A 25,754-nucleotide genomic window follows, 5' to 3' on the forward strand; every position below is an offset into this window, starting at 1 on the left:
CAATTCCTTATCCATAGAGCAGTCCATCTGTCAAATCTGCCCCTCTCCAACTTAGAGACAAGAATGTTGTGCAGGACAGTGTTGAAGGCTTTGCACAGGTCCAGGTAGATTACGTCAGTTACTCTTCCATTACCTACTAATGCTGTAGCCCCATCGCAGAAAGCCACCAGATTCATCAGGCACAATTTGCCCTTAGAAAACCATGGTGGCTGTCACCAATCACCTCCTTACTTTCCACGTGCCTCAGCAGTTTCCAGGAGGATCTGATCTGACTGGCTTGTAGTTCCCCAGGTCTTTTTCCCTTTTTAAAAGTATGAGTTATGTTTCCCCTTTCCCAGGCAGCAGCGACTTCACTGAACTAACACGACTTCTCAAATATGATGAACAGTGACTCAGCCACTTCATCCCCCAGTTCCTGTGGACAAATCTCATCAGATCCCATGGACTTGTGCACCTTCAGGTTGCTTACATTGCTTTGAACCTGATCATCTCCTACAGTGGCAGTTCTTGGATCTCCCAGTCCCTGCTTGTGCCCTCTGCGACTTGGGTGGTGTGGCTATAGCACCTTCTGGTGAAGACAGAGGCAAAAAAGCTGTTGCGTACCTCAGCCTTCTCCATATTCTGGGCAACCAGGCCTCCCATTTCCTTCTGGAGATGGCTCACATTTTTCCTAGTCTTCCTTTTATTACTGCTGTACCTATAGATGTGCTCACACCCTAAAAAACCACCCCCATCTTCTGTAGAATGGAGCTGACTGTAAATTCAATCATTCAAGCCACTATCCCTGAAGGTATTTAAAAGATGGGTAGATGAAGTGCTTAGGGATATGATTGAGTAGTGGACAGTTACGGTTGGACTTGATGATCTCAAAGGTCTTTTCCAACCTTGGGATTCTATAAGTCTATGGTTCCACTTAACTACACACAGCGTGCAAGCCAACTCAGGACCATAACGACAGCACAGCTCTGCTCAAGTCTATTTGGCAACAAAGAGCACAGAAATGAAATCCATTGCCCGACATCACAACTTTGAGACACAATCAAATGGTTATTATTTTCACTGCCAGAACTAAACTTTATTTCCATGTGTTTTACATACTGTTATTTGATGCCAAGTACATTAAAATTACTTTAACAGAGGATTTAAGTGAGGAATATTTATTCTTCACTGAACAGGTTAAGAAGGAATGTAAAAACCTATAAGAAAAAATTGTTGAAGCTTTGTTTTGATTTTGGCAAATGAAACAATTAAGTACTTTTCTGTTCTCTCCTCAGATCTTTCAAAGTACGAAAAAAGCATCTTTTCATACTCATGCAGCTCAAGAAAAAAAAAAATCTTATAAAATCCATTTCTTATGCTAAATATGGTTACAAATAAGAGTATTAACACAAAACTCCCAATTCCTATTTTAAAATACAAATACCGTATTATATTATGAAATGGGGATAATTAAAATATATCAATTACTATAAATCTAGTAATTTAAAGCAAACTTAAACATGCTGTTTGCTTTCAGGTGGAAGAATTAGGATATTGTATGGTTCAAGCACTGCAGTAATTTCTGTCAACTCCTTGATGCCCAGAAAGTCAAACCACCAAACACAAACACACGTGTTCAGGTCTGAATAGCACCAGGTGTTTTTCTAATTTTTTTTTTCCTTTTAAAGATATTAACATTTAATAAAATGAGTGATGTGACAACTTTCTGGAAGTGACATGCACAAGTAGACAATTTGCTTCAAGTCTCCAACTAATAAGCTAAACACTGTAGACAATATTGAACAGTTACTAATGTATTCCATGGTACACAAGAAAACAGTGCTTCCACAGTATATCCTCAGTTCTCAAGTACAAAAATATCAGTTATGGGTAGTCAATAGTTATCAAAATTTTTATTGGTACAGAATGAAAGCAGCATTTACTTTATTGTTTTTTAAACCATACATCATAAAATTCCCTAGTACACATGTGGAGGAGTGAAATAGGCTCTGTACTATTTACCTGCTACCAATCCTAGGTCCAGATTTAAAATATTTCCTGGCCAAATACAAATAGTATCAGTAATAGCAAAGGGAAGGCAGTTCCTCAGTGTGAAAGGTCAGCATCTGGAGTTTTCCTAAAGCACTATTTTTGAAACAATACATCACTTAAATGTATAATTACATACACTACAAGTGGAAAAGAAGTTTTTATTAACAAGAACTATTGAGACTGGGCATAAACATCTCAACCACAAACCCTGGAAATACTATGGGTGCTCTGATGTGGCCCTTTTTGGCAAGAGAATAAGAAAAATGAAATATGGCTTTTCAGTCTTCCTTTAAAAGCATGTTTTAAAAAATGTTGTAGCTCAAATTATTTTAGAGGACCCCTAAGATTTTTCTGTAACATAATTTACTAATTAGAAGCATTAACTACATCAGCATATTAAGCCATTGGCTGATAGCTGATCACCACTGTAACACAGGAGCCATTTGCTTTTGCTATTGTTTTTTAAGTAAGTAAGGGAGGTACTTTTCTAGCGAGAGCCATCCTACAGTACTATCAAACATTTCAAAGGTTACTACATAGCTTCTCAAATAAAATCCTCAACAGTTTTGTTTTCCAGCAGATACTCAAATTAACCATATGCAGGGAGCAAATACAATCAAGTGCAGACAGTTCAGAAATCTCTCTCAAACACACTTTTTACAGTTACCCTCTGCAAAATAAAAGCTCATCCTCACCCCAATGAGACGAGGTGAGAAGGGGAAACAGGTCTGCCATTCATGCAGGAATTTGGCTAGCATAAAGTTTTATTAAAGTTGTTAACAAAAATAGTTAAACATTTTTACAATTTAACATCCAGTCTGACAAAAGGCAAATCAATGAAAAAAATACAAAAAAGTAAAAAAGTGCACTACCCAGTCCAGTATTTTGCTTTAAAGTCATGTCACTTACAGTATATGAAAAATAAACCCAGAAGTGTAATTACTTTAAAATACACCGCTTCCATATTTCAGTATTTTACACATATATTTCTATAGTGGAAGAGGAGATCTCTTAAAAACTTTACTCTTAAAATATTGAGGTGCATATGCCAAGTGGGATAGACTTGGCAAGTTAAGTTGCAGTAGAGAATCCTTTAAAATTTGGCATTCCGTTTACATACCTTACCATGCCAGCAAGGTCTGTAGTACCTAAACCTCCTAGTAAGAACAGTAATTTTCCCTAATGCAGATTTACTAATACAGACAACTACAAGAAACGGTGAGGTCAGCAATTCTATGGGATCTTAAGGAGAAACGAGTCCCGATTTAGTCATCAAATGGTACAATGTCACAACAAACTTTAAGGCCATGTTTTATTTGCTGATTGATGGACAAAAGGCAATGGATTCCCCCCCTCCCCGCAAATATTTTCTTGAAAGTCTGTGCTCATAAAAATCATGAAAAGTTGGAAAGACTTAATTATTGAAACTTTAAATATATTTTACACAATCTTGTTTGTACAAAAATACAAGTTAAATATAAACATAAAGCAATAATGATAATTTTATGTAAATCCATTTTGTGATATTCTGTTATATATAAAAAAGTTTCTCAGCTCTGTCTTATTTGTGAAAAGATCAATACCAGATTGAATCACTACTGGCAAAGGGCCCTAAAAAGCACACTTCAGCATTAAATATGTTTTACAATGTAAGTACCATTTCCTGAATTCATATTTTCTAAAGACTGGCAAAAGATAGGGCAGTATGTCCATAAACCAACAAATAATTTGGCTACAATGTCATAAAACACAAACACACAAATCTGTACAATAAACCCAGTAGCTATGCAGTACGTACTTGTTACACACACACATACACAGACATGGAATGAAACTTAGTGAGACGCCATTTCTAGTTCACTGTTCTTCAGCCTGGCATTTTGTCTTACTTCATCAAATGAATATGACTTCGTTACCTTTCCATTCTTAAATACTGTATGAAGGAGATCCTGCAAGAAACACCACTGTTTTAGCAAGAGTGATTTGACAAGCAAACAAAAAACCTAGGTTACACAAACTCAGAAGCGAGCACCTAACTCAAGCTTGGTAGGACCAGAGCTTTAGACTGTCAGGTACTGTCTCTACAGCTCCTCCTGACACCATATGGTAACGGTTAAAGAGAAGAAAGGGCTTGGGCCATCTTGTGCACAGACAGAAACTTTGCGCTGAGCAGTCCCTAAAGCAAGTTGTCCACACCTGGCTAAAACCAAAAATACAAACACTAAATATACCTTGCCGGAGCAGCTGGTAAGAAAGGTGATACTTGACTAATTAAATACAATTCAATTGCAGAGGTTTAAACGACATCTTTATTTCCTCTACAGCAACTATGAGGGGGGGTTTGGGGGGCGGAATCTTTCTCCACAATCCCCTTAGAACTTACATTTTGTAAAACAGTATGAAAAAGCGCTTGTAAACACCACACTGAAAGAGCAATAAGCACAGCTTTGTACAGAAAAGATAGCACAAAAGCAACACTGAGCACTCGCTGTGCTTGATGATCTATTGCAAGGACTTGTGCTTTAGGGAAACGGGCCCACAAACAAGCCTCAGAACCTGCAGCACACAAATAACACACTCTAATATCCTAGGACAGGAAATTTCACCTGTTAAAAATGAAGGAACTACATATTGTCTAATTTCAGAGCAAAGTCTTCTGATGTGTTTTGAAGAGATTTCTCACCATTAGGTCCCTCCCTCCCCCCCTGCTCTCTCTCTCTCTATATATATACATAAACATTCATCACAAACATATATACATGCAGATGTGCATATATAACTTTGAAAGCCTCTTTTCTCAGATCTTTGCATCCTGAGCACATCATCTGCAGTGTAGATCACTCAGTCTGCTTTCTGTCTTGAAATTTCTCACAGAGATCTCAGTTTTATGCATACTGTTGCATAAAACAGTATGCCTGGTAGCAGCCCTCTGCCTAATAGAAATGTGCTTCTGTATGCCAGAAAACTCAACATTAACTTCCAGCTTCTAAAGGCTGAAGTGCAATTTGATAGCTTATTTTTAATCATTTTAATTCAGGAAGAGATTTAACATGCAGTCAAACATTTCATGGCTTGCACACTGAAAATGTAAGAGATATCAAATTGAAAGTCTGAGATGGGCATAAAGCTTGTGCTTATTTCAATGAAATAGCATTTCATTATTTAATTGTAAAGAATTAACAGGGAAACAGAATTCCTGGTTTAAATTTGAAACCTGGGCAACTACTCCACATATACAGCATTAACACACTAACAAACTACTTAAAAATCTCAATGGGAAAGTAGAAAAAATTTAGTTATGTCTGTCCCTCTCCCATTTCCAACTCAGGTCACTGTGCAAATTGTGCAATACAGCCCATACAGTACTACTTAGCTAGCGTATGTTCTGCAACACTGACACATCAGTTCTAGGGAAAGCAGCAAACTATTGTTTCTGAAGACAAACAAAGGAGCAAGATCTCTGTTCGTAAAGCCTCAATGTTCTACTGGCATCCAAACATTCTGTTCTTACTGAATTTGGCACTGGGGACACTTCTGAGGTAGTATAATGGAAGTTGAACAAAAAGACAGTAAAAAATATTCTGAATTTAAGTTATAACCTGCTTTTTCTCAGTCTATTTTTGCATGAAGAATGATGTAATACATTTTGAAAATTCCTACCTGTCCATACTCTTCAAGATCCCCCTTGCCTTCTTCAAGCGTCACATAGTCTCCAGTAGGCGTTCTATGCAATGACAGTCTGCCTTTCTTTGACCTTTTGTTCGGATCAGCAACTGGATCCTTGAAGACATTAACCTAAACCAAAAAGAGTATTTTTTTAAGAGTAAAGGCTTTGTGAGGTTTGTGTACCTAATGCAGATGTAACAGGATATTTCAAACAGGTTTTCAAGCAGGGAGGCCTTTATTGAGAGCAGAATGGTAGAAGTAGTGCAAAGACCTACCCCGAGACCATTGGTCACCACGTAGCTACATTTGAAAGAACAGTTTAAGAGATCTCTGGTTAGTTTCTGCAACAAAGCTCCACCAGATCCAAAGGCAATATTCTCAATACTCCATTTATTCTTCTTCATTCCCTCCACAATCTAATAAGAAAAAGAAAATTATGATGCAGCATACTTTTAGGCCGTCTCATTTTTCTATAAAAATATTACACTACTGGATGCTTTTACAGACAATTAAACCAACTAACATTCAGTTTCCAGGAGATACATGTAACAATTCTGTCAATACTTGGCATGTTTGCATTTTTATTTGTGGTTCCAGCATGGCATAATTACAGAAAGTTTTTGCTGCAGAACTACTGACATGCCAGCATATATAGTTCCCGAACTAGGGTAGCACAGTAATGCCCAGAAAATCAGAGTTCAAAAGACAATATAAGACTTCACTGGAGTATATCAGAGCTTTCCAGTTCCTCAGAATTATGGGAAGATCTCAGAGTATAGCAGGTATCCTGAAAGAAAGCAATCATCTTGCTCATCAACTCCATTTGGTCCCATCTGGACCAAAGACTTCAACAGAGCAGTTCTTGTGAAAATCATTGTCTAGAATTAGATTAGCAATATTGAAGATGGGAAATGGAAATACATAAAGCTGCTCAAAAAGTTTGCTGTGCCACCTTCTCCGGCAGGTGGCAAGTGTGATCAATGTGAACTGCACTGTTACCAACAATCCAGTTAAAACTTACTATGTAATTTCCCCACACCCTCATTCTATCCAAACAAACATGACATCCTCTAGCTTGCAATAATAGGTGCTAGCTTAGTCATGCTCATAAATAGCCAAGACTTGTTTCCCTGATCTGTTACCCTTATGACAGCCTGAACTGATGGTATAACCCCAACTGTCCAAACTCCTATCTAATCATTTTACTAAGAAAGGTGGGTGAGAAAATTTCAGAGAAGGTGAAATAGCAATATATTATCCATCCAGGAAAAAAGGAAGGTAAGAAGCAGACTAGAACGACATAATCTATGGGGAACAGTGCAGAGTTTCAAAAACCAGCATCATCAGAAGTCTGATACTTTCATGCAGTTGTAGCATCCGGCATTGAAAGGAAATGTGAAAGTAACACTGAACAGGTGTGTTTCAGGAGTTACTGATGTTAAGCCATATTTTTTAAGTGACAGCTATGGTAAAATGGAATAAGGAAAAAAAAAAAGATAATTCCACTTTAATTCCACTTTCAGACAGAGACAAACAGGTATATAACGTAAACAACATTATACTGGTATTTTGTTTATCCATTTAGTTGCGTGCAGACTGTCTCTTCACAGATACTTTCAAAGTCTGAATGCCTGCCAAGAGGCCAGCCAACAGGAGAGACAGACTGCAGGGCCATAACTTTTTGAGGGTATGCTCCGAACACGTTTCCACTATGTTTTCAGTAGAGATTTCCCCAGAAGAGGGCTCATCATTGAGTTCCCATCATTCTGATGGTACCAGCTTATTCAGCTGCTTCATCTAAAGAGCCAAGCAAAACAAATCTCAAGCCATGACTGTCACTTTGTATACTGACCAAACCTTCTATATGTGACAATCCTGTGGATTTTAGCAGTAGTCATAATATTCTCTCAGACAGTGACTGTTCTCAAAAGGTATCTCTACTTTCAGGTGATTCTCCAGGAAGCACTTTAAAGGAGTACCCACAGAGGATAAAGGATTGAAATGAATGGAATTCTCTCTTAAGCATTTCAGAAGTAACTGAAGACAACAAATGAAGGGTAAGGAAAGGGATTTTGTAGGCCCTCTCCTTAGGCATAAGTCCCCAAAGTACCATAAGGAACCAGACTTGACTGGACCTGGATGTGGACTCTGCTTATCTACACTGTCTTTTGAAAAGGCCAGCATAGGTAAGCTCCATGTGGACTCTCCTCAAATTCTGTCCAGATGCTGACCAAGCCTGAAGCCAAGCGAACTGGTGGCCAAGCTCGCACCAACGTATTCTATTCTGTTCCTTAGCCAGTTTTAACATGCCTGCAAGAGGTAGCACAAACAACCTGGTATAAACAATATCCTACCAAGGCACACGATGCTTAGACTTCATGTTCACTGACACTTGTAGGTTAACAGATGCTAGTACAAGTATAGTGTAGCTAGGCCTCGGCCACTTAACCTTCTTGCCTGGGTGAGAAGAAACGTGAACCCCTTTTTGGCTAGCGTTCCTGCTCTCATTTACAGATGGTCTGTTCATCTTGTGCCACAACAGGCACAGCTCCTCACTTACCCTGGGTGAAGAACTGGCTTCCACCTTTGCACTCTATGCCAAGGGATTTTCTTACTCAGACTGATCTTTGGCTGGTGAGGGGTGGGAGGGAAGTCAAAACTAAGGTGAAAGACAGCTCTGACTCTATCAGTGACCTGCAGCAGAGGCCTGGATAACAACTTCCTCTGGTACAGGGAAGAGATGGCAAATAGCAGCAGTAATAGAGAAGAAAAGGGGGAGAACCGAATCAACTGAAGCCTCCAAAGGAAAACAATATGGAATAATTTCCTATCTCACACTTTCAAATCTATACAGGTAGAAGAGTTCAAGTGTCAAGGTTTTGACTAGCTTCCTCTGACCATTACGAGCATGATTCATATATTATCTGTGACTCCAGATTAGAAGATTTTCTCTGTATAATAATTCAAAGACATCTGGAAATTGAATGTTCAAAGAAAATCCTTTGAAAGTGTAGTATATTGTGGAGTTAACAGATTGGAATGATTTTAAAAAGTGAAAATGCTAGAAAAAGTCAGAAAAGGTTCCTTACCTGTTCTACCAGCATCCCCTATTAAAACAAAGAATTTTAAAATCCAGTTTGTACTCTGAGCTTTTATCTATATTGTTGCTTCACTTAGTTGGGATAGTTAAGTGAGTCATTACTCATTCTAGATTTTCTTATTGTACCATTACCTTTCATCTGATCCATAATAAGAAATTATGTCTACAATCTAAGACTGATATGGAGTAATAATAATAATCACTTGCATAGGTTTTAAGCAGGGCGGTGGGGTAGATGGCCACAATAATATGTTCACACTTTTTTCATGTAAACAACTTGTAAAGGATAATTTGTATTTCAGGTTTGATCTGGTTTTGGGGTGGTTTTTCATTTGTTTGTTCTAAATGGCAAGCTATTACCCAGTCTTCCAAAAATCAGCACGGTAACCTTGGTTTTACACGAGTGGATTGAGTGATCCATGAAATTTAAACATGAGTAAAATTAGGCTACAAGATCATGGTCTTTTTGCTCCAACATATCATGCTGTTGTCAAGTAAGAAATGACTCCTTCCTTCCTGCTTCTCCCAACTCAAAACAACAATTTTTCTTTCCTGTATCGTGCTTGTGAGTACTGGCCCTTCTTTTGGCCAAATTTAATTCACTAAACTGGAAAATTGATCACTTTTGGCTGAGTTAGTTTACTGCTACATGTGTGGGCCAAATTAGTTTAATGACCCGCAGTTGAATGACCAAAGCTAACATGAGGTGTGCAGCAAGATTACAAAGTCTGGAAAAGATGAGAAAGCAGCCGCAAGGAAGCAATGAGTTGTGTCTTCTCTGTACGCCTTGCAGAACTGGATCTTCTACTCCCTTCTACCACACATTACAGGTAGACTTTCCCAAAATAAGTTGCAGGTTGATAAGGAAAATGTGTAAAGAGGCAGAACATTTGAACAAAGAATTGCTCCTTCTGCCTCTTATCCTCTCCCATTAGCTGCTGAAATTATTTTCCCACTCTATTTAGAGCTTGGAGAGCAGTACATTTTTTCCTCTAATGTAAAGTTTTTAAATACTAGTTTTAATATTTTGATTACAATTAATGCTCTCTGAGCATCTGTCTGTTTTGTCCACAATAAATTACAGAGTTTGTAAGTAACCTTTGAGTTCCTTGCAAGAAAAAAGTAATAGTCTAGTTTCTTTCCTGTTATGACTCGTGAAAATCAAAACACACTTACTCTAACACAGGTATCAGTCCCGTTAAACGGTTCCTGAGAACAAGCAGAAGTTTATTTAAAAAAAAGAAAAGGAAGACTTTCTTCCCCTAGCATCTAACGATAAACTATTAACCTCTCATGCTTGCATTCTGTTGAACACATTAGCACAGTGGTCTATTCTCAAAGAGCCACATGGGACAAAAAAAAAAAAGTTAAATAAAATTTCCTTTAAAGGCTATTGGAGGAGGAACAAAATTAGTGTGTGACTGCATTACAGCTGGCATATCAGGTAACAATCTCAATATTAACTGCTCTGAGGATGTGAATGATAAATTCGAGCACTGTAACTGAAGTTCACATCATGTGTCCATGTTAGATACACAAATAGTTTCAGACTAAAATCCAAGTCTGATGTCTCTCTTACTCCTAATGTTGAGAAGCAGGAAAAGTCAACTTTATTAAGAAGAATCTAACCTAGAAAGCTATGAAAAGCATCAATGAATCATCAAGCATGAATACTCTTGTTTTTAAAAAGTCTCCTTCAAAACTACATCTTCAATATTTGACTGCAAGCACACTTCAGAAGGTACATAACTAATAAACCAAACCAGTTAATTACTACTACTGCTATAGCACAGCAATCATGCAGTGTGCCTCAGCTACTCATGAAAGCACCAAACACTGCCAGATTTTGATTTGAATTAGCCTTGACAAGCAGGATGAAAGCAAACAAAGGGAGAGACAGTGGGAGAGAAGGATTACAACACAGGAATTAGGAAATGCCTTTTAGGGCTTTTTTGCATCTTAATAATTCCCTGTGGAGTTTTAATGAATTCATTTTACACATTAGGATATGGAGTCTGGAGAAGGGCAGGGTGGGGTCAGCAGTCTCTGCTGCAACATCTAACTAGTCATAACAGAGCCCAGATCAAATATCAGCATTGCCAGTGTCTCCCTGACACGTGAACAGGATCTCCTACCTCTTGCAATGTGTTGATATCCACACCATCCCCTTGAATAACTCTGAGATACGGTGGCAGCAACTTGTAGCCTTTTGAGTTCTCTGTAATGGGAAACTTCTTCCCTAAGATCTCCAAGACCTATTGAAAGGAGACAGATCAAAATAAAAATAAAAACCTGCCATTCCAATATAGAAACACAATTTCCACTCTCTCTCAAAAAAAAATTCCATAAATATACTCACCTCCTGCTCTAGACCTACCCACATGGGCTCATGAACTAAAAGCATGCCAGCCATTCTGCTGGAAGCCATTAGATTAAAGCAGTCACAGACCATACGGCCTTTATGAACTTGTACCCGAGAACTAATCAGAACCATGCTTCCCTCTTATCTCTCTTCGGTTGCTGAGAGTTTTTGCTATTAAATATGTCAACCTATGATTCTGGTCTTCTTTTGTCCTCTATTAAGATGGTGGATGATGCCTTCACTTTTCTGTGATCGTTAGCCACCAATAAATAAAATTAAAAACTTCAGTTAGGAGTTTTTCTTATCGGATCTGATAAAGATTATTCAAAGTTCTTATTTGTGATATGTCATTTGTCAGAAAGGGATCTGGACAGAGTACCAGCATTTTTAAACAGTGTTGACTGCTACTCAGATTCTTAAGTATCAACATCAACAGCTTTTATAGTAGAACTCCAATAATCATTATACTCTCTAAAGAGCTGCAAGGCAAGAAGCATTTTTCAACTTGGAGGTCACATGCCATTGATTTAAATGCACATCTTGTAAAAAGGAGAAGAACACTGAACTTGTAAACTGGTAGCACAAAACAGTGAGTTACATTAACACAGGACACCAAGATACCTAAATTTGGTGGTAAGAAGTCTTACTGACCTGGCATTTATTAATACTCAAGTTGTTTCTCATTTTATTTGTTATTAAGAGATGAAAGTTTCTCTTTATAGTCCTTCCAGCATCATTAGATGAGCAAAACTGCTAACTATTGTAAAAGCTTCAAGAACAGTATGCAAGAATGGGCTTGACAAAGAAAGATTAAACTATTCAGACTGCAAAAGAGTTTCCGTATCTATACTGAGATGAGGTAAATGTTTACATCTTTCATAGTTGCAAATCACCCAGCATCAACTATATATTAGGCATATCAGGTTAGAGCATTATGTACAAAACAATTGCCCTACCCAATGTTGTATACAAACGACTTCACACGGGGATTACCTTTAAAACAGTGTCAAGTGGATTCCCAGAATCAGGTCTAATAATAAGTGGTGCCTCTGGACTTCGGGCTTCAATTATATGCCTTAAGTCGTCACCCCATATTTTTTCACAAGCATTGTAAATGTCGTAGCTGTCACTAACCACAGATACAGGCACTGAAGAAAACTGTGTCACGATGTGTTCAAAAGCATCTTTTTCGTGATCTTTTCCCCAAGCTGTTATGGTACTGTAAAGTCAATTGAGAAATCCACATTATAGCAGCATTTATGTTAAATTACACATTCTGTATTTCCTACCACTAACAGTTCAATATAACAGCAGACAATATGATTACAAGACAGCATATCTGGTCTGTGTTGCATGGATAGCAAACGTACTATGCACCAAATAAACAGCACACTGGGTTTACCTTTGGTAAATCGACAAACACTTCTTTCACATGTAAATGTGGTTTTATTTATTTATTTAACATTTGTGAGAGTTTCTCTTTTTAATCTGAAATTCAGACAGAGAATTACAGATGCAAGAACAGAACACCTGCTCTGGTAACTTCACGCTACAAAATGTGAAGTGGAGAACTAGCAGCATATGTTAGGAAAGTCTTGGAAGAAAACACAATTTATTTTCTTCTTTAACAGTAATTTAAAACCATTATGCTCACTCATACAAACATTCTTCTAGAGGAACCTCAGGGCATTACCCTTGGTACAAGGGTACAGGCAAGCACATAAAACAGAATTGCTAGGAGAGGTAGTAGGTTATTGAATGCCAGTTCATCTGCAGTGGCAGCCACAGACCAGCTGACATAACTGACTTTTGTGTTAACATGTAAAAATGTTCTCATGCAAAGCACAGCTGTGCAGTAAAAGCTACTGGCAGCTGAATTTTTACTACAAAATGCTAGCATTAACGTCTGTGTGGACAAGTCCGAGATTGCAGTACTGAAAAGACAAAACAAGATTTGTTTTAAAGTTGGGGCAGTCCAAGGCACAGCCCTGGTGGGATACCAGAGGCGAGCACCACACTCACAACAACCCCACATTGGAGGTTGTGGAACAGTAGAACATTTCTGGAAAAAATCATGATTCTTGCAAGAAACCCTTTTTGTGTATTACATTGGAGAGATCGACTGCGGTCTACATTTAGCAACTCAAACTTTAACTAGTGCAGCTTAAGCCATCGGCTTTCATATCACCACTTCAATACACTGTGCAAAACATGCCTGTTCTTTAACTTCATGTGTTTGCTTTCATTAAAGCATTTTATAGTTGCTTGGGCCATCATTTTTGGATTTAACTGTAATATTAAGCTACGCTAAGACATGACACTTCAGACAAAATCTGTCACTTCTACTGATCAAGCAGGAATTCTAGGACAGTGCCACAGCAATAGTCCAGGAAGTTATATGAAGCAGCAATTCCTTTGAGATGAGCCCTCCATGAGGGCTACTTGTGTAAGCCTTTGTATTACCTGTGTCTTGCAATCCTAAGTGTAAGTATTCACTATTTAAAAGCACTACATTTTGTAACTGATAAGAAAACCCACAACTGTCTCTTCCTTTATATTCTGCTGATTTCAGTTTGCAGACATGCAAGCGAACTCCAAGGATTTGCATTCACTCCTGACCTTGGACAAGATTTGGATATAAAAACTGAGAGCTCTTCATCTCAAATGTCAAATGAGATCAGTTCCTTGTTCTCAAAAACTCATTCACAATTCTTAGTGAGACATCAAGGACTTACTACTGGCTGAATTAGTTATGCTGATAGGAAGCTTTAGGGTAACTGCCTCTTCTAGGGGGAGAATATGATCGTGGAGAGTCCAGAATTGCAGCTTACAATGTTTTTCATTTTAAGATTTCATGTTTAAAACAAAGTTTAGAAGTTCATAATGTGGTTCCTCAATATCTACTTTAACCTGTAAGTCTTCAAGTCCATTCTGAAAAGACTGATACAAATTTACTTAGACTCTGATAAGAAGGTTATAGTTAAAAACATTTAAAACACATTTACAGTTAAGAACTACCATGCCACTGTTGTGTCCCTGGAACATACAGAGGCATCAGTATTGAACTTCAGTCTCAACAGCTTGATCAGTCATGGCTAATACAGCATGATAAAAGTGAAACAGCTTAATACTTCTATATACAAAGACGGAGAAGAAAAAATTGCATTTTTTAAGCTATTTTTAAAAAGGTGTTAATAGCCAAATATCTTACCTATGTTCAGCAGCTGGAACAGAATATCCTGGAACCGGATCCTTAGTACCATAGTACTTTTTAATTAACGCAATTCCTGCTACAGTGTCTGTTCCTTTGAAGTTCACCAAATGAGCTGAAGCTCCTATTCCCGCAGTCTGAAAGAGATGCAACTTTCAGCTGTCACATCAAATATACAAGCCTAAATCCAGTCACCACTTACTGGTTTGTAACAGCAAAACTCTGACTCAGTTCCCATTTCACCAATACCCTCTTCATGCCTTTACACAGGAAAAGCGGCTGCCACACAGAAAAAAGCTTTCCCTGTGTGGTGCTCACAGTTCAGAGACGCACCCACCCCTCCACCTCAGATCTCCCTCCTCCAACAGTGAGTCCAAACACAGCACTCTACGCATTGACAACTTCACTGCTGAACACACACACACTTAAGACAGACGCTACAATCCTTCACAGTTAAGAACGATTAGACTTTTCCAATTATTAGACAAGTAGTATTACCTCTTGTGAAGAAACTCCTCTGTAGCCGAAGTCATGCAGTTTATACTCCAGTCCTTCTAGGCTGCCGGAAGTCTCTAGCAAATATTTGGCCAAAATCTTTTTCTGCTCTCTAGAGTTTGTAGCCACTGTGATTGGATACCATGACTGCACAAGAATAGTCTGAAACAAAACCCATTACGTTATTAGGTGTATGTTTGCTGAGGAAATCTCCACTTGGCATTTAATCAGGCACAAAAAGGTCTATTTGTTCTCATTGCCCATTCAGAAAGTACTGATGCCTCCAACAGTTTGCTTTAGGGCTAAAGTAATTAGTCTTTATAATACCTTTACAAGGTAGGCCAGGTATTGACCATTTGAGGAGTTATCATTCCCAAGCTACAGACACACTATACCTGCCCCCCGCAGATAACAGTATTGTTGTGAATTTCCTGTAAAATTATTACAATCTCTTGCCAGTATGGGGGAAGAGGTCTTGGTAAGAGCACTTAAAAAAACCCCAAACCAGTCTTACTTAAAAGCAGAAAATGAAAGTTGCCAGAGATTCCCCTTAAACCAATAAGGGATTCAGCCTTTAATTTAAGTGCATTAGTATTTACTTAGAAAAAGCACGTTATTTTTCCAAAACTGACCTCAATCCAATTTGTGAGCCAGTAGCACTCTGGATCTGTGTTTTCTACTGTGAAAAGAACATTTCCTCTGGGAATTACAGAGCCCTCAGGAACAGCCTTTATTTCTATAGGAAGATGGCCATCATATTTCTGTGTAAGAAATAGTAATATTGTTAGACAACAGGAAAGATTAGGACCTACCTCTCCTTTATTTGACTGCCGTGGATAAAAGTTGAGCTGCGAGTTTATCAATAGAGCTTTCTTATTCATTTCTTTTAACCCTAAAAATAATTTGGCTTGTTTGCCACCCACCAGCCAAAATAAATGAATAAATAAATAAAAAATCCACATTCATCAAAAAAGGGGGAAGATCCTGCAACCTAAAAAAAGACTCTTCATCAAACCAATGGATGATTTATCAGCAGTATTCCTTGCGCTAACTGAGTCAGGAAGGCTTAAATATTCTACAGAAATATACAATTTCTACCCACAGAACAATAAATACTTGCTACTCAGTTTTCTTCACAGCTTTCACATGAAGTAAGCTAAATAATGCTTCGCTGTTATCTAGGCCTTTGAAAAAAAATCTCTGGTCTTGCTTACTATAAATGTGTGATTTGCTTATTTATTGGAGCAGGATCTATGTTACATCTATTTTAAAGAATATTTATCATCTTGATTATTCACTAAATATGAAATCTATTCTTGAAGTGTCATTGTTTTGTCTTCTGTCTTTCATCCCCGGACTAAACATTGTGTGAAATATGCTTTTTAAAAGAGTAATTTGCAAACAGCAACTCTAAGAAATTATGATTTTCTGAAAGAGTTTTGCAAGCTAAAGTGATAATACTAGAAATAAATATTTTTTTACAAAAAGCTTCCAATCATATATTCTTTAAAGCCAACAAATATTACATCAATTCAGAAAAATTACAGAATTTCATAAGCAGCATCAAAACATATTCTCCAGTGCCCAAAACACATCAGAAGTCTCTTCTACACTACAGTTTAAAAGTTTCTTCCAAAAAGGAAAATGCTGAAGCAAGCTGTGTTTGTATAGCACACAGGGTGTAGTTGTCAGGCTTAGAGATGTCTTTCTTGATTACCAAAGGACAGCAAAGCCTAAAAAAAGTAATTAATTGATGATCCAGTGAAGACAAGTGTAGTTAAGTGGAAAGAAAAAATAAAAATCCAGCTATAGGTGTTGATTTTGTCTGTGGGAAAAAGCAGTATGTTCAAACTACATTTCCAAAATTTTTAGGTACAACCAACCTGTACAATTCAGGGCTTACATCTCTATCACTCATCATCAATTCCTGCCCACTTCCAGCCTTTACACTATGTCCTTGTTCTCTACGCAGCCCATTCCCCCTTCCAACTCCTTCACCCTATCAGCATTTACTTATTCATTTACTCTCTGTACAAATTCATGGGTGCACATTTCAAATTTATTTGGGCACTTCACTCATACAGCCATTTCTCCCTCCGTTTTATCTAACACAACATGTTGGGTAACACGTTAGGTATGCGAATATACATATCTCAGAATTTAGTGAGCAGAAGCAGGGTCTCTGTGTGCATATAAAGGCATACAAAGATCCAAATGGTACACACACTTCCAGTTTGTGAGTCATCAGCATCTAATATCAAGAAGTGGGAACCATATTTGTTTATATACATGCACAGTTTCAGCAAGAAAATCTGACCAAGGAATAAACAACATATACAGAGGGTATGCAGGAAGAGTTTTTTGAATAAACCAAAAGCATGCATTGAAACTGGATTAGTTAAACCATGTGGAAACGCAGTGTGTACAGACACACAGCATTACCAGCATATTAATTCAGTTTAGCCAAAGAGGGATCAAGATTACTTTAAATACAGAGGAGAGCAGTTCATGATGTATCACGTAGCTTAAACACAAACACGGATCGAATTCACATCTATAGTTATTTCAGATGGATGCAAGTCTTCTACAAACCACTCTGTAACTCCCTCTTAGAAAACATGGGGGTTATTTACTTTGCTACCATTTTAAACACTTAGTTGAAATTCATTTTTCCCTTGCATACCTTATGATCCACCCTGCTTGCATGATACTCTCAAGACATATTCATGAGACAGATGCCACCATAAAATACATAGTCAGAGTATCCAGAGAAAAAGAACTAAAAATTGTGTTTTCAAACGCTAAACATATCCATTCACTAGAGCCCACAATGGAGCTCAGCATTTAATTAATCTGTAGAGATTATAACAACTCTGATCAATGCTATTAGTTGGAATCTGCTGCTTTTGCAGAGAAGAAATGTTTGCAATCATTTGAAGACTGATATCTTTGTAAATAAAAGAGCAAGAGGATAATAGTGGAAAGACTAAATTTGGAAGGATTTGTGTGTCAGAAGTGCTGAAACCTTGTATTTCATAATAACATGAAATTTAAGTGTCTCTGAAAAAGTTAGGAAACAACTGAACAAAAACATTTATTTTCTGGAACTATTTACATATGGAAGAAGTTGTAATGCTTTCTTCATTGTAATCAAAATGGTTAAGATTAGTTACAGGAAGCAATATCAATGATGCAAGCAACCGCTAAGCACTATATTCTACATGGAGACTTGCCAACGAGCCCTCACTTACACAAGCTGGCAGCCATAAATCCTTATTACCTGCAGAGCTGTATTTGGCATCTGAAAGGATGAAATTACTTTTCTCTAAGGAATTACAATTATATGATTATTCTTTGACAGCTGCTACTCCCTGTACGCTAAACATAAAAAGCTAAATTTATCCAGTCTTTACTATCATGGTTAAAAGGAGAGACTGTTGTGTTCCTTCTACAGTTGATTCATATATCTTTCATGATGATCTCATATTGTTTTCATAAATTTTTACCTCCAGAATATAGTTCCATCCCTTTTCGTTGAAGACATCATCTTGAAAATGCTCCCTATATACTTCTTTGGCTTCCTTGATTTTCTCTTTGGTCACCACTTTACCTGTGGTTTCAGAAACCGATGAAAGATTAGAAATTTATGATATTCATCAATGTATAAAAACGGACAAATAACAAAAAGGTTCAGACAAGGAAAAGGCACTTTTCTCCAACAAAGACATGGAGAAAATGTCAAAGGCAGTATACTAGCGATGTTAAAACCAGATTTTACTTTCATTTATTATATAGATTAGGATGTCAAGAAACCAGCTGGATAAAATACACTTGTGGTTTGCACGTGACTCGAGAAGAATTTGAGATTGTTGTTTTTATCTGCTAGTCAATAGCCTGTCAAGAGTTTTAGTAGCAGTGCTTTACCCAGAGGATTGTGAGGATTGTTCAAGTTGGCACATGCAACAAGACAACCAGACTAGCACAAGGGTTAAGCTATGCTGCTCCAGGGAGAATCCTCATGGAGAGGTCTTACAACCAGTCTTTGATTAACCACTTCTGCAATAGGCACTAACAGACTAACCTCAATACTTGAATAAGCATTGCTACTGCTTTAGGACCAGCCATCTACTGGAAATGTTAGAGAACAATCCTCAGATTGCTAAGGTGAAAAGAAACAAGATTATCACGTGTTTTGGTTATGGTGGAAATCCAGTCTTTGGCAGAATTGGCAGAGATATTTATGGATTTTGGATCAAGATAAAGACCTGTAAGCCATATGACTAGTTTTCCTTTGAAAGCTTGGCAGAAGGCAACCTGCAGTCAGGTCAGAACAGGTGATAATTGCACATAATGTGAAAAAAGGAAAACAAAATTCTACATAGAATCAAGGGATTTTCAGATGTTACTCTTAAAATTGTCAATACTAAAATCACTTTCACACGTAGCCGCCATATTCAGTGATGTAAGCTGAGTGGCAACCAAAATTTAAGGGAATTTAAAACCATTATTAGCATACATAGTAAATAAAACAGCAAATATAGACTAAAGTTTATGTTCAAAATGTATTTTCTGTCAGATCTTCTACCCTCTTGTGATTCTATGCAGTCCTGCTCTATTTCCATTAATTTCAGTTTAGCCCACTGAAGTTAGGATATGAACACCTCTTCATTTTTAATAAACCACTGGCATAAAGAAACATAGTAGAGAGATATCTGAATAAAGAAGTCCATCCTTCTAAATGTCACGTTATTGACAACTCATTTTCAGAATCACATAAATAAGATATTATGTATGTTACTACCTTCATTGTACCAAGATAATCTGGAATTGTTTCAAATATAAGACTCCAGCAAGGCTTGAGATAAAATAAGATATTTATTTACAGGCAAATTTTTACTGGAATTTGAGACAGTTACCTTTTAAGTATTTATTCAGAATGTACTGCAAACCATAAAAAACAGTTTCTTCATATTTCACTTTCCTTAATTTGGAATTTTCAGTCTTCTTTTCACGACATTCAAAGTAGGAATATACTTTGCTTGTATTAGGTGGATATTGCTTGTAGTGTGTAACCTACATTAAGAAAAACTTCAGTAAGAGCACAAAATATCACTACAAAGCACAAGAGAAATAATATCGTAAGTTAAAAGCTTAGAGTAACTGCAACTCTTCTGGACTATGATTATTCATCCATTTACATTCTACACGATAAGTATTTAGGGGATTTCCCCTTTTTTAGCTGCCTTCAATTCTCAGTTCAAAAAGATAGTCCTCCCTGCCTTACTCTTTGCTTCTGTGGCAAGCCTTTACCCCAAACTAATAATTGTGGTCAGGTCTTCCGCTTCCCTACTAACTTTGCTTTTATCAACTTAGACACTAGCTAGGATTGTAGGAACACGATGAAGCACAAGCATGCAGGGTCAGTTTTTGCTCTCCCACACTTTGCTCAAGCCTATTAGCTACAGGAAGCACAAAGTTGTCTGCCACAACCAACGCAGAGGTACCTGCTGTATTTGATTGAAGTTTTAAGGGCTATAACCACATAGTTCAAATAAAAGTCATCCACACTCAAGAAGGCATCAACCCTTACTCAAGTGCCTCATTCACCATGAGAAGAGTGGGCTTCTCAAGTCCAGATTATGTCAAAGCCAGTTTAACAACCTGTTACTATGGGTAACGGTGTTAAATTCTACCTGAGGTTTGCATCTCCGCACAAAGTTTACTAGACAGACTTTCTTCCAATCTTTGAGAAAGTTCATGTTCAGCATAAAGAAAGCATGAAAAGTTGCAGTCTGAAAGTATATACTACATGTAAATAGGTCATATGAGCACATGGTTGAATCCAGCATTATAACAGCTTGGTTTAACTTCTGACAGTAAACCTACCCAGAAATTTATTTTGGGTAAAGTATCGTTTCAAATAAATACACTCTAAACATTAACAACTTAAACCTGCAAAAAATCTCCTAAAAAATGTAAAAAGAAAACTGCATGCAAAACCCATAATTCTATATTAAACAAAGAATACACAATGACATAAATTTCATACTCTCGATGTCTGAATTACAGGACACACAAATCAGCTTAAAGTATTCCCAAAGATGAAGCTATAAATAGTTTTCTTAAAGTATGGCAAAAAGAAAAGTCTGTGAACAAGCCTATACATTCCATAAGGGAAAACTGTTTCTACACCCAAGTAAAACACTGCTATACGTCCAAACAAAACTTAAAGAGGTGTGAAAGCTGTGTCTGAATTTCTCACAAACCTAGATTCATAGGTTAGAACATAAGTTCATTAGAAGTTTCTAGCTGTTACTTGCTACTCCAAATCACCTTAAAAGTTTTTGTTTCTAATATCACAAGGAATTGGAAAAGGAATATTTTTGCCACTTCTTATTGTCCTATTTTTTTAAAATGTGCCTCTGACCCTTTCAAAATAAAATATTTGCAAGTTTCCCTTACCTGTACTGCTAATACTGTATATTAAAGGATTTTAAAAACACAGTTTTCTTTTTCCTCTCCAATGCCATTTATATTTAGTATATCACTCAGTTGGGATGATCAACTAGACTGCTCAACTGAATCTTTCAGTTCTCCTATATCAGCACAATGCTGCCATGGCTGTGTTGCCAATGCTGCAAGGAAACATTCAAATAACGAAAAGGTCAATTTTCAGATCTTTCCATTATCTTTACTTGTATGAAGTTTTCCAGGTCAATCAAATAAAAGCCAAGCTTGTCATTACAAGTTTTCTGCCTTTACTTCAAACAAAGCACTGCAACACAGGCATTTAATGGAGCACAAGCCTATTCTGTTCCAATTCCACAGCCACTCAAAAGCAGAATGTGTAAGAAGAGTATTAATGTTAGACCCAATGACAAAACCTGGATTTTAGATTTAGCTTGAACTATTAAGATATGTCCCACCCCACAAACCATAATATGACCTTTCCTAGTTCTATGCAGAACTTTTTAAAAAGTAAATTACACCGCCAGCTCACAGAACACTCTTCAGGATATCATGTTTAAAGGAAAAAAAGAGTATGTAATGAATCACTAGAAGGTTCATTTACTTTAAGGCTTAGAGAGCAGAAACTCCTTGCTCTGCCTGCTGCCACTTAGGTAACTTACAGCAACTGTTTGAACAATTTTGCTCTTTTTTTATGACTGGGACTGGGCTTTAGGTCAGTGCTTTTTTATGGTTTGATTATATCACCTTGGTTCATCTTGTTGGCATGCTACAGGTTCATGATTTCAGAGGAAACACTCAACACAGAGTCCACCAGATCAAAATATACATAGCAGACATCCCAGGAACAATTCCCCAAACCAGCATGTGAATTCCTTGTGACAGGCTTTAGAGCAAAACAATGCAATGCTGCTGTTCCATCCACAATGACTAAAGGAAAACAAAGCAAGAAGCACCTGTATGAGACAGCCTACTTAGTTTAATTATCCCACTTACTAACTACAGGCAGGTTGCTGAAGCCAGTACCTGCATAGTAACAAAAGTCTGTGTGATCTTTGGCTACCATCTTTAAGAAGATATTTCGCTTTTGCCATTCAAAGACATCTCCTCCAGCTAAATACTTCTCTGCCATATGAGTTACAGGCCCAAAATTAGTTTAAGGTGCACAGTGCACACACTAAGTTGGTGCCACCTTTTTCTATCGCGTTTACATACAGGGCTTTTTTAGGGACTTCCCATTCTGGCTCTGCTTGATGCATGATCACAAAACACAATGGTCTGCCTGCAAATCAGAACTTGAGGGTTGAAATTAGGCTGGAATGCTAGCAGCCAGATTTATCCTTTACATAGCATACCTGTGGAAATAGCTCCTGTAGACTACCTTGCTGGCATTTTCAACCTGAAACCCCCCCGCTCAAGTTCCTTAAACATTATATCACAGGTTTAGCTATTTTTTCTGATGTTAAGATTAGATCTCAGATTGAAAATATATACCTGCTAGTGCCCAGAAAAGTTATTTCTAGGTATTCAAATCTAAACAAAAGTTTTGTACATGACAGAAACGTCAATTTATCAATTAAATTACTTCAAGTACTTCAATGAGATGAACTAATTTTACATCGGTTATACACGCAAGATTCAGTCATATCCTTCACTTACTAGAATCTCATTTAAACAGTGAAAAATACACATTCCTTGCAATTAAGATATTTACAACTAAGCAGTATTTACATCTGCAATTTTAAATAGCTTGTGCTTCCTTTGACATTTCACGATGCTATCAGTTTTATCTGTAAAGCTGAAACTCTCTGGCTGCCTGCAAGGCTTCTCACAGACTACTCCGTATTCAAAGATGCGATCACAGTCCTAAAGTACCAAACTTTCCAGCTGCTGCTTACTCCAGGCATGCTGTCTGGGTATGTGAGAAGCTAAATACAAGACCTACATCCTCTGTTCACTTATCTGGCCACCTGTTTTGTTTCCAAGCTCTTGGGCAGGACACCATACCTTGGCAGAAGCATCTGCCCACAAACGGCAGCTCCAACCACTAGGACAACAGAGAAGTAAAACCCAGGCACACCGTAACGATCAGGAGGTTTAGTACAAAGTGAAATGACTGGTGGTATAAAACCAGTCTGAAAACCGATGAAGCTGCAGGGAGCAGGAACAGTTCACAGAGACACAAAGCATGCCACTGACAACCAACCAACCAGTGCAGCACTTGGACAGTGAAAACTACGCTTCAAAAAATTCCTGAGCTTTCCTTGTAGTTAGATGAAGTTCTGCATCTTTCTGTATTCTAACAGGAGTGGAAGAAACAATCAGCAACAAGGTACAATATTTGAAATATATTTTAAGTGACTTACATATGTAGACAATATTGATAAATGCATGCTTTCAGATGAAGAATGACAGAAGCAGGACTTGTACAGACAGGCTTTTGATAAGCAGCAGTGACTGTAAAGCCAAAAGGAACCCGCTCTCTATAGAATCTCCTCTCCTCCTCACCACCAAAATAACCAATGAAACAGAAGCCCCTACTGGGATTATGAGACCCTTGTAAAAACAAAACCTCAAAAATATCTTTGAACTAAATATCAAAAGGCTTTTAAAAGCTGTGGTTTAGATTTTGTCTACAAAAAGTATGACAAACACCCTTGGAATAACCATCTATGACAAGGTTATGTACTATGCCTGGCTTTTATTCCAGTTGTGATAGCTCCTTATTAAATTTAATCCAAATAAAAGTAGATTCTAAGTGAAGAATACCTCCAAAAGGACTACATCTACATAATTAAGTCAAGGCAGTATTAATTGCATTTAGATCAGCCATCAAAAAACCACCCCAAATATTACGTTAAATTTAAAAAAAAAAAAGAACAGGTATTCAACACAAAATAGGGTCAACTGAGGTAAAGGCTGCATTTTTATAGACTAGGTAAGAAAATCTTTGGCATAAGAGCCAAATGGTCTTACCTACAAGCTTTGTTGGACAAAAGATTGCAATAAAATTACTTTAAACAGCTATTTAAGTCTATATAACTCAACTGTTCGAAAACAGGATACACCCAGGTCTGACATGAGTAGAGAAGTAGGGCATGGCCAGCTCTCCACTGGTGGTTTATTCCTGTGGCTCAGCTAGGTCAGATGGGTGCTAACATGGGCGATCAGAAAGATGCTGCTAAGCCCTGCCTACAGTGAAGAAAACATCCACCAAATATCCAGCCAGCGGGACCTTGCCTGTACTGTAACTACACGTGACGATATCAGTTCAACTAAGATGGTATTTGAACTTTCCATGGTTATTTTGAAAAATCTTCAACGCAAAATGGGTACAGAACAACCCAGCTATTGAACCCACGGCACTGCACAGCCAGAAACATGTAGAATCAGAGAAAGAGGTAAAAGACAAGTTAAAAAGAGCGTGGCCCTGGGAGTGAGTAGCTGGGCCACTCAGCTCAGGCATTTCAGGTCTGCAGCAAGTACTTAGGGCTCAGGGTATAGGCTGGTTGCTGCACTGCAAGCCTTGTTCCCACACTGAAGTGAGCGATATTATTTCTGATACAGGTGAACATTCACTGTAGCCCATTTTGTGTGACAAGTAAAAACGGGAGCTAGGATTGTGGGGCCAGTGTCAGAATGGCTTGTTGATAAGAAGAGATAAGACATAAACAAAAAAAACCCCAAGACTGTGTCTGTAACAAATTAAGAAAATCAGCTACGATCACCTTCAAAACAGTTCCCTTCTGAGTTGACACGTGGCTGCATAGGATGCTGCCAACATTGAAAGCAATTCCACAGAGCGTCTTTTGAAAGGTTGTTGAGGATCTCTCTTGTTTTTGTTTCACATCTTCTACTGACAAAAAATAGGTTCCTTTGAGCACTGATTCAAAAATGCATGCATGAGACATGCACCCTTCACCACAGCCTTAGCCAATAATTGAAAAGTTCCCATTGCGGATTTGCTCAGTTTCACAAATAACTTGATGTTAACTCGCTGTCCACTCTTGCACACCAACATTTTCTGACTGGGGTAAGAAAATGTCTCAATCTGAACATGTGTCCACTCATACTGAGTGAAGCAGTCACGTTGAGCCTTGCCTCACTGCGACACCTCTTTGTCTCTCTCACTCCTGGTTCCCAAGCTATAGGGATAGTGTTGGGGGTTGTGCATCGTATCTCTTATTTGGGGGATCCTCACACCCATACAGAACTTCCTGAGTTAGATGGCTTTATTGCAGTGCTGCTTCTGGCATTTACACTAGGGAGACCTCTGTGAAGCACCTCTATGGCATTACGTATTATTTGAAAATATTGTGGAAAGAGGCTGTTATTTGAAAGATTGCCTTACCTAAACCTTTATGAGGTTTAACCAATGGAGCAGTTAAAAGCAAAGGTTGCCAATAACCTATAACAAAACT

At 37.8% G+C, this 25,754-nt stretch overlaps 1 protein-coding gene across 2 annotated transcripts in view; it reads right to left on the minus strand.

Moving 5' to 3' along the window:
* Positions 1-2,498: 2,498 nt before the first annotated feature.
* Positions 2,499-25,754, minus strand: part of NAMPT (nicotinamide phosphoribosyltransferase) — a 29,520-nt gene continuing 6,264 nt past the window's right edge. The window contains exons 2-12 of one of the 2 annotated variants that reach the window (XM_069882021.1): positions 19,782-19,938; positions 18,372-18,475; positions 15,498-15,626; positions 14,869-15,027; positions 14,371-14,507; positions 12,153-12,378; positions 10,933-11,052; positions 8,787-8,804; positions 5,973-6,113; positions 5,692-5,826; positions 2,499-3,980 (exon numbers count right to left, since the gene is read on the minus strand). In XM_069882021.1, coding sequence (XP_069738122.1) covers positions 3,867-3,980; positions 5,692-5,826; positions 5,973-6,113; positions 8,787-8,804; positions 10,933-11,052; positions 12,153-12,378; positions 14,371-14,507; positions 14,869-15,027; positions 15,498-15,626; positions 18,372-18,475; positions 19,782-19,938 — 1,440 coding nt within the window. In that variant the 3' untranslated portion in view covers positions 2,499-3,866. The remainder of the gene's footprint in view (positions 3,981-5,691; positions 5,827-5,972; positions 6,114-8,786; positions 8,805-10,932; positions 11,053-12,152; positions 12,379-14,370; positions 14,508-14,868; positions 15,028-15,497; positions 15,627-18,371; positions 18,476-19,781; positions 19,939-25,754) is intronic. The other variant, XM_069882092.1, reaches the window with a different exon arrangement.

The sequence above is a fragment of the Phaenicophaeus curvirostris genome, chromosome 1, assembly GCF_032191515.1.
Source record: "Phaenicophaeus curvirostris isolate KB17595 chromosome 1, BPBGC_Pcur_1.0, whole genome shotgun sequence".
In the NCBI taxonomy this organism is placed as follows: Eukaryota; Metazoa; Chordata; class Aves; order Cuculiformes; family Cuculidae; genus Phaenicophaeus; species Phaenicophaeus curvirostris.